Raw genomic sequence first — 16,601 nt, forward strand, 5'->3', positions numbered from 1 at the left:
CGGTCACGTGGTGCACCGCAGTCCCGCCGCTGTGGGGAGGGAGCCTCAACCAGGACCCATGGCTGAGGTGGTCGGGCCGGGGGCGGAGATAGGGCGCATTTTAGTCCAGGTGGGTCCAAATAGCACTGCAGTCAGGTCCCTCACGGCCGCCTCACTAGCCTCGTTTCTATTGGCCTTGTGGCCACTTGACCAAACTCCCATGAACCTTTGCTCTTATGGCCTCCCGCGCCCTCCCAGCCTTGCGTCGCTCCCATTGGACGCAAGGATGGCCTTGAGGCCCTGAAGACCCTGATTAGGCTGGCCATTTACAAAGTGCCAAGAAGAAAAGACGAGCAGGAGCAGCATCGTCCACAAGGTTTACTTAAAAGTGGCACATGCTAATTCATATGCGTAGGTGCACATTTAAAAATAAGCACACTGGAAGCTTACATTTGCATTTTAAACTGTTCCATGACATGTTTAGAGAAGAGCTGTAATTCAGTAGTAAAGCATCTGTTTTGTATGTCGTAGGTCCTAGATTCAGTTCCCTATGGCATTTCCAGGTGGGGTTGAGAATACCTCCTGGCTAAAAGAAACCTTGGAGAACTGCCACCTTTCAGTGCAAGTAGACAGGCCCAGTGGTTTCCCTCAATATAAAACAGCTTCTATTGTTTCCTAAACAGAAATACATCTTGGCACCATTGTGACCTGATGACTTAGTGTGGTTCCTCTGCTGTCCAGGTTTGCTGATTGTTGATGGGCAACTTAAAGCTCTCCCCACTCCCTTCTTAGAATTTCTTTAAACCAGGTTTTGACTGGTCAGCCTAACAAATGGAGGACTCCTTCAAATAGAGGACTGTTTCCTGCACCATAGGGCACATAGCCACACCAACCCAAGTGCAAATCTCCCCTCACACATTATGCTCACTGTGGACCTCTCTGAAGTGGTCAGTCCCTGTGCCTCTCCGTGCAGAAAGGTAAAGTCCCTCCATGTAGACAAAAAGCATATCAGAAAGGAGGGCTGTAGCTAAGCCTTCTGACATGCTAGATGTCTATGTGTGGGGACTTGCCCTGTTTTGGTATTGAAGAATTAAAATTAAATCAGCCCTCACCAGTCTGAAATGGTAGTGAAAATTAAACCAAACTCATTAAAAACAGTCATGTGGCATCATAAAGACTAACATCTCACACATGCACATACTTGTCCTAACCCAACTGAAAAGATTGTTGTGAGGATGAAATGTGGGCTATACTGAGTTCTGGGCATAGGAAAGATAAAAACACATTCTATGCTTTGGTTGCTCCAGAGCCTCCTTCCAACTGTTTTTCAAATTGCACCTTTTACATAACTTCTGTGAGCTCTTGCCTTGATGCCTCCCAGCTTTCTTCAAATGTTAATGTTTATTTTTCCTCTCCTTTTGCACATTGAAGCGTAGCTTTTTGGCAGAGAAAGATCGGATTTAGCAATGTTTATTGAAAATTTCAAGGGAGCTGAGATTTTCCATAGTAGCTGAGGCTGCAATGTCATGCACACTTAACTGGTGAATAAAGTCCATTGAACTCTGGGCCTAGCCTCTGAGTAAGCTATGCTTAGAATTAGGTAGCACATTTGATTAGTCTGCAGTGAAGATCCTTGCATTAATCTTGCAAAGCTTAGATATTGGAAAAGCCACTTGAATGAACAGTAATGTTTAGGAAAAGATGAAGGGCCATAGCTCAGTGGTAGAGTATCTGTCTTTCAAGCAAAAGGCCCTAGGTTCAATCCCCAATATTGCTGGATGGGGTTGGGAATAGCCCCTGTCTGAAATCCTGGGGAGCTGCTTCCAATAGAGTACATAATCCTGAACTAGATAAGATAAGACAAATCTGACTTGTTATAAGGTGGGCAGTGTGCTTGGTTCACTCAGGGCAACCACGAGTTCTGGACCCTTGCTCCTCTTCTGATAAAAACTAACAGGGAGGGGACAACTGGCTGGGCCAAGGAGTTGATTAATGTCTCCATGAAAGAGAGGGTGGTCCTTACCTGCTTGAAGGAGGCAATGGTAGAACCACTCCTCAAGAAGCCCTCCCTGGACTAAGAAAATCTAAGAAACTACTGCCCAGTTGCTAATCCTCTACTTCTTGGGAAATGTTCTTGAGCAGGTGATTGTGGACTAGATCCTGGTGCTCTTGGAGGAAACTGATATTCTAGATTCATTTTAATTGGGGTTTTGGCACAGAAGCTGCTTTGGTTGCCCTGTATGACCTATGTCGGGAGAGAGACAAGGGAAATGTATCCCAGTTAATTCTCATTGACCTCTCAATGGCTTTCAAGACGATCAACCATGGTATCCTTCTGGAACAGTTGTCTGACTTAGGGGGGTGGCACAGCTTTGTGGTGGTTCCTACTTGGGATGGTCATTTCCAGAGGGTGATGCTTGGGGAGTGCTCTTCAGCCCTGTGGCGCCTCCAGTGAGGGCTCCTCAGGGTTCATTTTTCTCCCCTATGCTATTTAATATCTACATGGAACTGCTTAGTGGGGTTATCCAGAGTTTTGGAGTACGTTGTCAGCAATATGCATGCTTTCTGATGAGTAAGGTTACAGAAAGCATGTTCCATCAGATGTTTGAGTTCCTCTTCATGCCAGGTACAATCTGAGGTGCTTGTGCTGTCCATTCCTGTTTAATAGGCAGACTTTGGGCCTGGGAGCCAAATGTGGCCTCTCCCTTTGGACATCAGGACTCTCACCAGACCACATCTGCTCCCCAGGTAACCCCTTTCTCCAACCCTCCTTCACACTCCTCTCAAGTGCTTTTGTTGCCTGGGATGTATCATTGGGCTGTGATAATGCCTCTAGCTTGACTGGATGGAGGCTAGTGTGGGGTAGGTGTAGGTGTAGAAACCTGTGACCTTTCTGTGACTGGAATGAAGCTTATGACACAAAGGTAAAATGTGCATTTGTTGCCCTGCACACTTTTGCTTCTGGCTGCACCCACCACTGGCATGCTGCTCTTGGAAGATTCCCCACAAGGAAATGTGCTCCTCCAGCTGAAAAACATAGCCCGCATGCACTGTGCTCTGTGTATTTTTTTTAAAATACCTCCAGTCCTGTGTCTCATTACCATCTTGGCAGTCTGCTAAGAATGCCCTCTTTGTTGTCATAATATGATGCTCATTTCATAATGATGTATGGAGTTATAACTTGGTTGCTGTGTTCTTAGAGTGTTGCCAAAGTCCAGGCTTAAAGTGCTGCAAACCTTTATTGTTTTTGGTTAAGCTCCTGGAGGTAATTTTAAGTTGACAGTGTATTTCATTGATACTTTCATCATATTTATTTCCCTTTCCGTTATGGATGTACTATGTTGTAAGTTGCCTCAAGCATTTTGGATGACGTGGGTTAGAAATCTGACAGTACTATCCTACGTATATGTACCTAGAAGCCAGTTTCATTAAGTCCAATAGGACTTATCTCCACCCCCATCATTCAGACCAGACACTGAGGTCCAGCTCCGAGGGCCTTCTGGTGGTTCCCTCAAAAGTTACAGGGAACCAGGCAGAGGGCCTTCTCAATAGTGGCACCCGCCCTGTGGAACGCCCTCCCACCAAATGTCAAGGAAATAAACAACTCCCACCAGATGTCAAGGAAATAAACAACTACAATAATACCTCCACGAATGACCGCCTTGTCTAGTGTCCATTCCAGCGAACGTCCGCGGGAAACCCGGAAGTACCGGAATGGGTTACTTCCAGGTTTGCCACATGCGCAAAAGTGCAAACCGTTCCGTGTGTGTTTGCAGACACGGCACTTTACCCTGCATCCTTTTCAGCTAGCGGCCAGGGCTCTGGAACAGATCCCGGCTGCAAAACAAGGTACAACTGTATCTGACTTTTAGAAGACATCTGAAGACAGCCCTGTTTAGGGAAGTTTTTAATGTCTGATGTTTTATTGTGCTTTTAATATTTTGTTGGGAGCCGCCCAGAGTGGCTGGGGAAACCCAGCCAGATGGGTGGGGTAGTAATAATAATAATAATAATAATAATAATAATAATAATAATAATAATATACCCCACCCATCTGGCTGGGTTTCCCCAGCCACTCTGGGCAGCTTCCAACAAAAATATTAAAATACAATAACCTGTTAAACATTATTATTATTATAAACAAATTATTATTATGTAGGATTGCAGTTAAGCAGTGCAACCCTATTCAGGTTTATAAAGAAAAATCTGATTGCATTTCCCAGCAATGAAACTTTTGCACTTTTGATTTTAAGTACTGTCTGTGATATGTTGTGGTGTTTTTTCCATTGTTTTATATAATGTTATTGTTGTGAGCTGCCCTGGGTTCCCTTTAGGGAGGAAAGGCAGATTATACATTTTAAATAATAAGTGTGTTTAGGATTGCAGCCTGTATAGAAGAAATAGATAGTTATCAAGTTTTTTTCCCTGATGCATGCTTTTTGGGTTCCAATATTTTACACCCCTCCCTGCCCCTTTCAACCTGCTCATCTCCTCTTCTGTGTTCCGTAAAATTGCAGAGGTTGCTCCCTAAAGTGCGTGTTTGTGTGCAGTGCTTAATAAATCTGTTTTGCTTTCATTTTCTGTGAAATATATTTACACCCTCTGATGATGCATGCATTTACTGCAACTTTCAACTCATTTTCTAGGTTCAAGAAGATCTTCAGCAGCTGAAGGACCAGCTGCGAGACATCAGCCATGATTGGGAACTGCAGGATGCTCAGAACCTTGAAGCTGCTATTGAAAGTACAGAGAACAGATTAAAGGTAGGTGGATGGAGAATCTTCCAACAAAAATGGGGAAACGTCTCCCAGTGAAAGTGTTAATCAGTATTTTATCCTCAAGTGAAAATGTGACACCTCATCACTTTCTAAATTCTGTTTCTGAATAGTAAATGGTTTGAAGTGCCAAGTATTGTATTTTAGAGCAGTGACAGTACGTTTTGGGTGCTCAGCATTATACGGCTGTCTTAGACATAGCATAAACTCAGACAAATTCAGAGCCTTGGGTGATGTCTTTCATTTTTGTTTTCAAAGCTCAAAATTTGTTCAGATCTGCTGGCTGAGGTAGCTCTGCCATCACCTCAATATCCTATATTTTCTTTCTCCCTATCCCTGAACAGAAACACACTGAAAAGTATTTAAATGCTGTAAACCAAACTGTGCTAACGATTTCGTCACCTTCTAATGTGGATCTGTGTTCAAGACAGGTGTCCAAATGGTAAGAGTACTGGAATTTATTTGTGTATGATACTTTATCTGTATATTTTTAAATATAGATGTTTATATTCTAATTGTAGTATTTGGGTGTTTATAGAGTTCATATGACATATTACAAATAGTCAAAAATCCACACACAAAAAGCTGTATCAGAAGACATGCCTTCCATCTTATAGCAGAAATTGGACTAGTTGTTCTCAGGATTCTGTAAATTTCTGTGTCTACAGAGTTAAGGACACTAATAATGCCTCCTGTTGTGGTTTCGAGTTCATATACTTAACCCAAGTTTTAAGTTTTTTTATTGTTTCATTGTTTGTTGCTTGCTGTCTGTGCTCCTCTGGGAGAAAGGGTGGGATATGAATTTAACAAGTAATAAATAAATTGCAGCAGTTTAAACTATTGCAGGTGTGGAAAATAAAGTTGGAACTGAACCAAATCTTGCAACATTTCCCTATTTATGTTTCTCAGGGGGCTCCCCATGGAGACTTCACAGAAAGAAATAATTTACCCAGAGATGTCTGCAATTACCACTCAGCCCTGCGGCAGGTTATCACCACATAGGTCTTCTGCACCAAAGGTCTGAAGGAACTCATGGCTTGTAATCCTTCCAGTGATTTTGTAACTGTCTTATACTCCCAACTGAGTCTCTTTTCCCTAGTGCACTCTCAAAGAACCTCTCAAGTCCCAAAGGGCAGGCCTACTGCTTTGCTTTGCAAAGCAGAAAGTGGGTATTGGAGTGTGTCCTTGTCTGCAATGACAATGGATGTAGCTATAGCGTGTGAAACTACACATGAGCCAAATTGGGGTGGGGGGAGTGGTGCAGCAGACGTAATCCTGTTCAAGGTCACAACTGCACCATACTTTTAAAGCAAATGGCTTCCCCAAAAGAATCCTAGTTTTGTTAAGGGTGCTGAAAATTGCATCTCTGTGAAGTGTAAACTATAATCCACAGAATTATTTGGGGGAAGTCACGTATTAAAAAGGTGCATTAAATGTTTTTTAAATGTAAGGTGTGGATGCTCTAAGTGAACTATATCATAAGGAAATGAAATGCTGTGATGAGCAGCAGAAGCACAAAATATATAGAGGATCTATGGACAGAAGGTCAGAAGCAGGTTGGCCTAACCCACAATGGCTGTAGGCTAAGCGAGAAAGGAGATGCTCTTGCATTAAATATTTTTTGCTTCTAACACCAACCTCCAATCTTTCTCTACTTCACTATGCATGGTTGATCTTAATTTGGAGAAGGGCATGCTATGGCCTACCCAGGGTTTACCTTGTGAGGCTGAAGCCCCACCACCCTTCCATATCATGTTGTTATGGCATCTGCCAACAAAAAAAACAGCCCTAATTTAACTTCAGAAAATAAATGTAGTTTGCCAGCTGTTCTCAATTGCTGGTGCATTGGCAGAATGACCCTTTATCATGAAACAGTTGTGAAATCCAGCTAAGAGATCGCTGCCTGTTACCTGCCTTAAGCTTGTGGGTATAGGGACACAGGTGGCGCTGTGGTCTAAACCACAGAGCCTAGGGCTTGCCGATCGGAAGGTTGGCAGTTCGAATCCCCACAATGGGGTGAGCTCCCGTTGCTCCGTCCCAGCTCCTGCCCACTTAGCAGTTCAAAAGCACATCAAGTTCAAGTAGATAAATAGGTACCGCTCTGGTGGGAAGGTAAACGGTGTGTCAGTGTGCTGCTCTGGTTCGCCAGAAGAGTCATGCTGGCCACATGACCCAGAAGCTGTACGCTGGCTCCCTCGGCCTGTAGAGTGAGATGAGTGAGCAACCCCAGAGACTGTCCCTAACGGTCAGGGGTACCTTTACCTTTACTATAGGGCAGGTTAGACCTTTACGTTGTTGACTTGCTATGTTTTCTGGATTCTGTGAAAGCCCCAAACATGGAAGTTCAAGTAAATCATTAAAATGAGACTCATTTTGGCAGAACTACATAATTATGTTGAGGGCCTGGGCTTTGTTATGGCAGAAATTTTGAATCATTTTTGGTGCCAGATCTTCAGCCTTGATAAATTGCTGAACTTGCTTGAGCAAGAGTAGAGAAAATCAGAGCTCTAAGCAGCCATGCTTGTTCCCCATTCATCAGCTGGGGAATAAGCCTGTGTTCATTTTCAGTGCCATGTTTACGGGAAAACTACAGGGAGGTATTACTGCTCTTGATACAGGTCCAAATGTGTTGTTGCCTCTCCTTTCAGCACAATTAAAAGACAGGCTCTGTGTGAAATGCAAGTGCCTGCACACAGGGATAATTCTACCCTGTGTGTTAACTTCTGTGGCTTCTATTTTTATATCCATAAAACAGAAGGCATCATATTCATTAAGCCAAAGATGAGCTTATTAAAGATATGTCCCCCCCTCCTTTCCACTAGGATTTTCTTCCGCTGGATTTTTTTTTTAAGCAAGCAAAATAGCTGGAGACATTCCATCCAGCTAAAACCAGTATTATCACTCCCTTCAGGATTGTGAATTCCCATTTCTTTAATTATTATTTATTTCCCATTTACTTCCTAAGCATGTTCTTTACCTTCATGGAGTCAGTGAACTGAAGCTGAACCAGAGGAAGCTGTTTTGGTTCACTGGGCCAGTAATCCCTGATTTAAAAATAAATAACTAAATAAAAATCTACAGCAAGTTTGGCAGGACCACAAATGTAGCCTACTGATCAGACTAGGAATCGACTACATCCGCTTAGAGCAAAAGATACTAAGCAGAGGAGCCCAGTGGATTTTCTGGCTTTTTCAACATCCAGAGAATCTCAACATTGGGGGGGAGGGGGAGGGTTGGAAGTGGAGGGAGTAAGATTCTAGTCCACAAAAGGCAAGGTTAATAATATGTGGATAGTTTTTTGCTGAAGGACTTAAAATGTAATTCATACCCAGTTCCTAATTCATACCCAGTCCCTGCAGCTGAGATCCTGAAGCCTTGATTCACGCCTTCATGGATCCTTGCAGTCTCCTAACAAAGTATGCCAAGCCAAGAGTGCCACTGGGTGGAGCTACCTTCAGGATTGAATTTACCCCCAAAGAGGTAGTGATGGCCACCAAGTTAGATGGCTTTGGAAGAGGGTTAGATTAATTCATGGAGGATAAGGCTAGCAACGGCTGCATATCAGTAAGCATCTGAATACCAGTTGCTGGGAATCAGAAGTAGGGAGAGTGCTGTTGCTCTCAGGTTCTACTTACAGGTTGGCCATTGTGAGAACAGGGTGGTGGCCTAGATGGGGCTTCTTATGTTCTTAGGGTTCTGCAGGGAGGTTGCCACAGAGCTCCTCAAGTATATTCTGTGGTGTCAGGCTCAGGCAGAGATGATGGGATACCCTTTTGAGTCTAGTCAGCCAAAGAAGCTCTAAGTCCTGCAACAAATGTATGACTGCCAGGCCCAGGGTCCAGAGCTCTTTGACTTAAGTGAGGCCAAAGCTTCCAGAAAGAGCCTCTGAGATTAGGATCACCTTTGCTGCAGAGTTTTGGGCCACAAAGAGGGTAGTAGCTAAGAGTTTAGTTCCCCGGTTTGGTGACAGAAGGGCAAAAGCTGGAGTTATACAATCTAATGTTTCTTACGTTAGTGCTGCATTCTGGTCTTTGACCTCCCTCATCCACACAGGATGTGAGCTTGGGCTGCATATGTCTGCTTTTTCTAGTTAGCCATTTTGTTTGCATTCTGCTTTGGGGTTGTACATCAGTGCACTAAGCCAATTGCCCAAGAAAACCCAGTGCACATACATCCTTAGCAACCCCACACATGCTTTCAAAGTATGTGTGCAAATTATCAGCAGATGATTTCTCTAGAACCTTTGCTTTTGTTCCATTTAGCATCTATTTACAGCTTTTTCTCTTGCAGCAAAAACTCTCAATGACGGTGAAGATTATGTACAATCCACGCAATGCTTGCCATCGAAATTTTGTAAATGAGAACTATGGAGTTGACTTGCCAATAATGAATCAGAGACAAACAGCCCCTGTAAGTAACAAAGATGTGGTTCAATGGCTTATTTGTTTCAATATTATTGTAACTATTGTAAATTATTCCGCCAAACCAACCAGGCAGGCAGTACTGCAGCAGCTTTTTGGGGGTGCGTGGTTAGGAGATGCAGTCCTAGTTCAGAAGATCAGCCTCAGAAGAAGATGGGACTTCAAATGACATTGTATTGATTTCTTTACATTTGATGACAACACCTTCTTGATGAGTAAACTCTTTCCATTAAAAAGTTTTGTGCCTGAGGCAATGGGAGGTAGAAGGAAAGTTGTGTTTAACGTGTTTAATGTGTGATGGCCCCTTCATATGTTCAACCCATCACTTGATGTTGTAGTCATCTGATGATTAGTTTGCATATACAAACTAGCCCTGAGTCTGTTTCAATTATATTCTCCATGTTTTCCGTGCTTAACCATTTTTGGCCATAAGTTTACAAAAGATAGCAACTTGGATCTTGGAAGTTGTTTCAGATAATGCACATTTACAATAAATCCTGGTCCTTGAAAATCAACATTTTGTTTAAAAAATGATAGGTCAATTATGTTAATTACAAACCACTTGGATGTATAACTTACTGGTATTCATGAAAAATTATCTGCAAATTATATCATTTATATGCAACTGTGATATACAAGAAGACAGTGCTTGTGAAGATATGAAATTATTTTAATTACAGCAATGGAAAAATATACAAATTAGCACTGTTAATTAAAATTACATGCAAATTATGTTAATTGCAAGCAATTAAAATGTATAGATTAGTATTGTTTGTGAACACATGAAATTATGTTAATTACATGTGGCTAAAATATGCAGATTAGCAATGTTAATTAAAATGGGATGCAAATTATGTTAATTGTCTGCATCTTAGAGATGCAAATGACCTGCATCCCTCTAACATTCCTCTCGCCAGTGATTTCTGACATGGCCTAATGAGCTGCTCACCTCGGTCATAGAACATACACCAAGGAAAATGGCCGTTGAAATTGCCACAATGATAGTTCTAAATAATTGCTGTGACCTAGAAGGAGCATTCTATCGTTCTCATTTTCATAAAGATTGCTGCACAGCCATAGACTTATACTGGCATTTTGGTCCCAATATCCAAATAAATAAATAAATAAATAATGTAAACTTGGAACCTCTTCATTTATTCATAAGGAAGAATTTAATGCTGTGGCGATCTCGAGTTTTTACGAGTTGCTGTCTTCTGCTGCCCGTTCAACTAAGTTACTTCAATTGCTCCTTTTCCTCTTCCCGCTTTTACTCTGTGTGTGTGTGTGTGTTGTGTTCTGTACGCATGTATTTGAATTAATCTCCTACGTGATGCATACATACATTTTTAAAATGACTGCAATAAAGCAATTTCTTTCATTTCAAATGAACAGGAGAGTGGATAGAAGCAGTGTAAGATCTGAAGAAAAGAATATACTGTACACATACACACTCACTTTAAATGCTTGCATATGGCTGCAATTACAAAGAAAACTATAATTTTGGCATCAGTAGCAGAATTAGACTTAAACAAATTGATGTTCCACTGCAGTAATCTGGAATACGTTGACTGCATTTATAAGAACGTAACAGGAGACCACAGTGAATTAATAAACTGTCCCTTTCACCAAAAATAAGAGAGGGAATAATTGGTGAGACAGAGTTAAGTGAACAGATGACTACATTCAGCCTTCTCTCAACCTAGAAATGGGAATGTGAAGGTCACCCCTATCCTGGATGACAAACGGAGAGCTCTTTGTTGGTAAACAAATTAATCTTTGGAAAGGTCACCATTTGTTTTACATTTTTTATCCAGTTCTTGTCATCTGGAATCCAAGATTGACTGTCATTCTGCAAGGCGGAGTGCAGCTGAAGTGGCTTCCGTCCGTATCAGCATTCTTTGACGGAGCTCGGCGCCTGATTGAGATGCTATGGGCTGCTGGCTTACAGCTGTCGCCGGACCAGAATGAAGGCCCAGCCCAGAATTCCAATAAGCAGCGCTGGCCAATTCTGCCTGGTGTAAGCTGGCCCTCTGCCCACAAGTAAAATGTGTGGCACTTTGAGCCAGCAATTATCTCGCTCACTTCCTTCTGTGCTGCTTCTGTTTCGTTTTTTGAAAAGCACATGTGGCACGGACTGGAGTTGTGTAGCTATTTTTGCAAACACCTGGTACGGCAGAGTTTTGAGATGGATAGATTTGGGGAGGGGGGACTTTTGGTAGGTTTTCAGTAAAAAAATCTTTCCTAACAGTTTAAAGGCAGACTCCTGCACCCCACCAGTGCACACATGCACACAAAGAACTGAAAGGCATTGACTCAGTGAGATGGTAAGGAGGCTGCAGACTTAACCTAGTGCTTAAAGGGATGAGCTATGAAATAACTATTTCAAATGTCATGTTAGCTATGAATTCATTGAGTGGCCTGAATATGTTATAAACCCCACCCCACTAATATTGGCCTACCTTACAGAACTGTTGGAAGGATTACTGACATATATGTTAAGCGCTTCTAACTACCTAGAGAGAGGGGGGCATATTCAACTCATGGAAATCTTTAAGAATAGATAATTGTGCAGTGCTCTTGATTTAAGGCTTTATTAAATGTGTAAAAACATCTGTAGGTTACATTATCTTTACACCTAGTACCTCCTTTTTCCACAGTCAAAAAGCATTTTAATAGAGAGTGACAAAATCAGGAGGGGTTTTTTTCTTCCTTTGGAAGACTATCAAATACTCAAACTTAAGAGTTTCATCACAGATGGAAAGTATTTGGGGGTTTTTTGCACGGACTATATATTTTCCATGTGTCCATAATTTTGTGAAATCAGTTCCATGGGCCACTGATAATATGAAATAATTATCCAGCTAATTTGTCAGTGTCACTAAAGAGCAGCATCTGAAGCCAAATCTGCTTGTGATCCGTCATCAGCACTGATCTGATGCTAAGAGAAAACTTGTCTGTCAGCTACTCAGCTGTGCAAGTATAAGGTAGACAAAATGATGGTAACTTCCAGTGTCCATTCCCCTTTTCTGAAATGTGTTTCTCCCTCAAAAGCTTCTTTTGCCTCTGCACTGCTTTGTTAATAACAAAAGAAATACAATGAGCTAAACAGAAAATCTTTTTTTTTGGGGGGGGGGGGAATGCTTGGTTTAAATTGAAGCAGAGAAAAATAAGCATATTGAGTGGGAGTTCTTATCCACAAGAGAAATTCACTTCAAAAAGACTAATAGAATTGTTTTGTCTCAGACCTCAAGTTAATTATACACAGAATTGCTTGAGATCAGGAGAAAATACTTCTGCAGCACGTTCCAGGCATATTATGCAGAGCAAATGTTTGCCGGCAGCCCGAATTAAGATCTCTTTTCTAACCTTTGAAAATTGTGTTCTGATGTAATGTTTCTCTTCGCCAGAATGTTTCTGTGAAATTAGATATGTCAGATTCATTGTGTTGTAATGAGTCATCTGTGGGGATTTTTCAAGAAAGATCTGGTGACAATGGTGGTAGATTCTAATCGGATTCCTTCCTGCTCCTGAGATTACTACAGACCATGTCGTGTGGCCAACCTGGTCCAAAGAAAGGTTGCTTGTGTGAATGCCTCTGTTGGGAAAGAAGGGGAGAAGCATTCCCTTGGTGGCAAGTGTTATGTTGCTCTCAAATGGTGTGTTGAGGCTTACAATCAGTTGATGGCTTAGGCTGCAATTCTAACCCCACTTACTTGGTAGTAAGCTCCATTGAAGTCAATAAGACATGGTTAGGACTGCAGCCTTAGTGTTGGAACCAATGCCAGACATGGCACTGCAATTGAAGGAACTTACACTTGACAGTAGTGTAAAGTTTAGGGGGGGAAAACCAAGTTCTTCGTTTTGTTTTTACCTATGGCAGCATTCCATTGTCTTTGAGTTTAGGCAACTTCTTAGGTAACTTTCACACCACCAGCTGAGAGTGTGTTGCAGTGGGCAATGGGTGCCTTTCCCTACTATCCTAAATCTGGAAATCTGGATCCTTTTGGCTTCCCAACTTTGCCCCTAATTCTCTTCCTAAGAACACTGTCATGTATGACAAATAGGCACAATCTGTCTGTAGCCACCCATTCTCTTCTAGGTTAGTAAGGAGCTGTTTCCTAACTAACTAATTGATGCTTCAAGCATGGAGGTGTGGAGGATGGACAAAGCACTTTCTGTCCCCTCCTGCTTTCCTTGTGGTGTGTCATTCATTCTCCATCTCTTTTCTCCTGACAGCTCTTTGCTGTGGCCTTTGCTTCACTTCTGATGAAAGATATCTTCAGTTGTGAAGATAATTGAACAGCCTTTGATGGTCAAGTCCAACGCCTCTGTATTCCCCACCCCCTGTTTTGTGCTGAAACAGAGGTGTAAATTGACAGCACAAGCTCAGATTTTGCCGCTCACTTATTTGACATAAAGTAGTGAATAAGCACCAGACTTAAAACTGCTCCATGTTGCTGATGTTAGATATGATGAAGAGCCATTCATGTACACTGGGGCCATCACTTATGTAAGGGTTCTGTCCTAAGGGTCCACATGCAAAGGCAAAATCACATAAAGCCAGGAATGCCCAGAACCATCAATCCCATGCAACCATCCCTACCTGTCCAGAGTGGGCTTCTAGGAGTGTTCCAGGGCCCTTGTGTGATCCTCCCAGAGACCAGTAACCAGGCAGAGGGCTTAAAAAGCTATTTCTGTGGTGGGTTTCCTATTTGTTTAATTAATTTTTGGCTATTCACCTTGAATCATGATTGTTTAAGTAGATTATGCATGAGTTGTGGGCCCACTGTATACCATATATCAGGGAATTGATTGAGTTTCACCAGGCCACCAGAAATATCCCAAAAAGGAGTATTTGTGGTGGAAGGATGAGATTTGTCTAAAGCACTTTATGAACTACCACAGGAAACAATTTTAAATGGCCTTAATATGGTGGCTGTTTCAGAATAACCAGTTTTACATTTTCAGCAGGGGTGGTTAACCCGTGGCCACCTCCATATGATGCTGGACTACAGTTCCCATCATCCCTGGCACATTGACCATGTTGGCTGGGACTGATGGAAATTGTAGTCCAAAAACGTCTGGAGGGCCACAGGTTAACCTCCCTTGGTTTACATAGTGTCATCGCTGAAACCTAGCTAATTCTTTATAAAAGGCCGTGGGTGTTTTCGTTTTCATAAATTTATTTTATTATTTATAGCATAGCGGACATCACAAGACATTGATTAGATTTTAATTAACTCTCCTTTAAATTGCTTCAACCGCTGACAGTCAACAATCATGTGGCATGTTCCTAAGCAGTAAAATCTGAGCTCACACTGTTTTTTGTTATTAAACCTTAATGAAACTATTCATAGCTGAAATGGTATTTATTATTTAGCCACGCGTGCGTGAAGAACTCCTTAATATCAAAAAAGTTTGCAGCTGATGAAGGAATAGGTTTCCTCTCGTCTCTCCTTAGGCACCAACTCAGAAGATAGCAAAAGGTGTTACGGTCCCCAGGCTCTCAGTAGCTCCCCCTTCCTTCCATTTGAAGAAGGTTTCCTTTCCAGTTTCCAAAACAGATGCGGAGAAAGGTCAGTCACAGCTGCATGCCCAATCCTCTGGGATTTATTTTGCTATACTTGTCCTGGCATGTATGTTATGCCGGGCATATATAACTTCACCTAAACCACTGGTTGGCAGCCAGTTTGACTGGTGGGCTGTTTTAAATAGGGATGAATGGGCAACACCTGGCAGGAAGTTCACTCACTGTTTTCCCCTTCTCTCACCTCTTCTTTGCATGGTGTGTGAGAGGGGAAAGAGTGTAACGACAAATCACAAGTGAAGATTCCATCCTTCTGTCATGGACTTCTCTGCCTCCCTCCCCCTTCCAGTGGAGGCTAGTCTGTGAGGGCAAATGCGGTGCTGCCCCACCAACCTCAGTCTACCCTGAGCCAGCCCCAAACTGCCTATGTTCTTATTTACAACCAGTCCTGGGGTTGTCCCTGGCTGCCAGCTTCCTTCTTAGTGAACAACTAAGCAGGGATGGGGGGGAAACTAGAATACTGTAGTTGACTCTGTCCATCATTGGTTCAGGAGCTACCTGAACCTGCTCCTGACCTTCTGCCCAGGGGGCACCAGCCGCCACCACTACTCCCCTGTCACCTCAGTCGTATTCCAACTGGAGGAGATAGTGAAAAGGAAAAAGAATACTCTCATTTATACATTCTTCTTCCTCTTCCACCTTGATCTCCTTTTTGAACCACTTCCTGTCTCAGAAGGTTGAGAGAGATGGAAGCAAGAGGGAATTGCTTCCTGCCTCCCAGCATTCTTCCATCTCTCCCTCCTTTTCACCTTTACCAAAGGCAAATGTTAGTCTTAAAAATGTTGCTTGGTAGTGGTGCAGCAATAAAACTGCTGGTACATTTTTTCAAAGCTAAGCAGGGTCCAGTATGGTTTCAGATTGGATGGGGAACCACGGGTTGAGATTCCTGCGCTAACAGGGGATTGGACTAGATGGCCCTCGGGGTCCCTTCAAACTCTACAGTTCTATGATATTGGTGGGCTGCCTTTAGGACTGAGGAGTTTACACTTCCCAGACCAAGCTGCTTCTGAAAGAACTTGTTGAGTCTCCCTGGTTTTTATCTAGGGATCCTGAATCTTATTGAAAGAGGCCTGATTCCACGTGCAGCTAGGATTACTCTAGTGAAGCCTCCCATTCTTCCTCAGGCTGCTCCTCTTCATGAATCTCATGAAAAGCACAAGAAACCAGCTGCAGGTAGGCACAAAGAGATGCTGCTGATACTGTAAAGGAGAAACTTTCTCCATTGTCTGGTCAGTGTTCCGTATTTTGGTGATGGCGTTGGTGTTTCTGAGGACTAGTGGTCACAGCAGCAGACAAACCCAGTAGAGTCTGAAGGTGATTTTTCTTCCTTCCTTTCTGGTAACTTGCTAGAATAGTTCCTCCCCTATTCTGAGGGCAGCCATTCCAGCACTGGGAGAGCTGAGTGACAGAGCTTACCCCATCAGCTCTGCTTTGACAGGCCAGCTCCATCAGGCCTCCTCTCGCCTCAGCTGCCATCTGAGGGCAAACATTTCATCAGGCTGCCTCAGAGATGGGAAGCAGGGCTCATTCTGTCTGCTTTGCTAGAGGTCCAGCTCCATCAGGCACCTCCTGCCTCTGAACTTTACTAGTTGGTCAGTATAGGAACAACTGTCTAGAAATTGGTGCCTGAGTTTTGAGTTTTATTTTCTTCTTTCCTCCTTGTCCCTTTCCCCTTATCTGTTGTATTATCGTTTGTTTGTTTGTTTGTTTGAACATAAATCTGTGGGTAGGGAGTGTCGTGTTTTGATTTCATGTAAGCCACTTTTGGGTGAAGAGCAGTGTACAAATGCTCTAAATAAATAGACTTCAGTTTGTCAAGCTTGCTTGAGCTGACCAATG

The 16,601-nt window shown here is 42.7% G+C and overlaps 1 protein-coding gene across 7 annotated transcripts in view; it reads left to right on the plus strand.

Annotated features, from left to right (window-relative positions):
* Nucleotides 1-16,601, plus strand: part of IQCH (IQ motif containing H) — a gene marked incomplete at its 5' end in the record, with an annotated part of 79,063 nt that overhangs the window by 303 nt on the left and 62,159 nt on the right. For 4 of the 7 annotated variants that reach the window (XM_083713084.1, XM_083713087.1, XM_083713085.1 and 1 more), the window contains 7 exons: nt 2,648-2,727; nt 4,626-4,742; nt 5,099-5,196; nt 5,664-5,772; nt 9,045-9,164; nt 14,637-14,751; nt 15,807-15,935. In XM_083713084.1, the coding sequence (XP_083569210.1) occupies nt 2,648-2,727; nt 4,626-4,742; nt 5,099-5,196; nt 5,664-5,772; nt 9,045-9,164; nt 14,637-14,751; nt 15,807-15,935 (768 nt within the window). Of the gene's footprint in view, nt 110-2,647; nt 2,728-4,625; nt 4,743-5,098; nt 5,197-5,663; nt 5,773-9,044; nt 9,165-14,636; nt 14,752-15,806; nt 15,936-16,601 lie in introns of all 7 variants that reach the window. The other 3 variants (XM_083713086.1, XM_083713089.1, XM_083713090.1) reach the window with 2 other exon arrangements.

The sequence above is a fragment of the Podarcis gaigeae genome, assembly GCF_964106915.1.
Source record: "Podarcis gaigeae genome assembly, chromosome: 14".
Classification (NCBI taxonomy): domain Eukaryota; kingdom Metazoa; phylum Chordata; class Lepidosauria; order Squamata; family Lacertidae; genus Podarcis; species Podarcis gaigeae.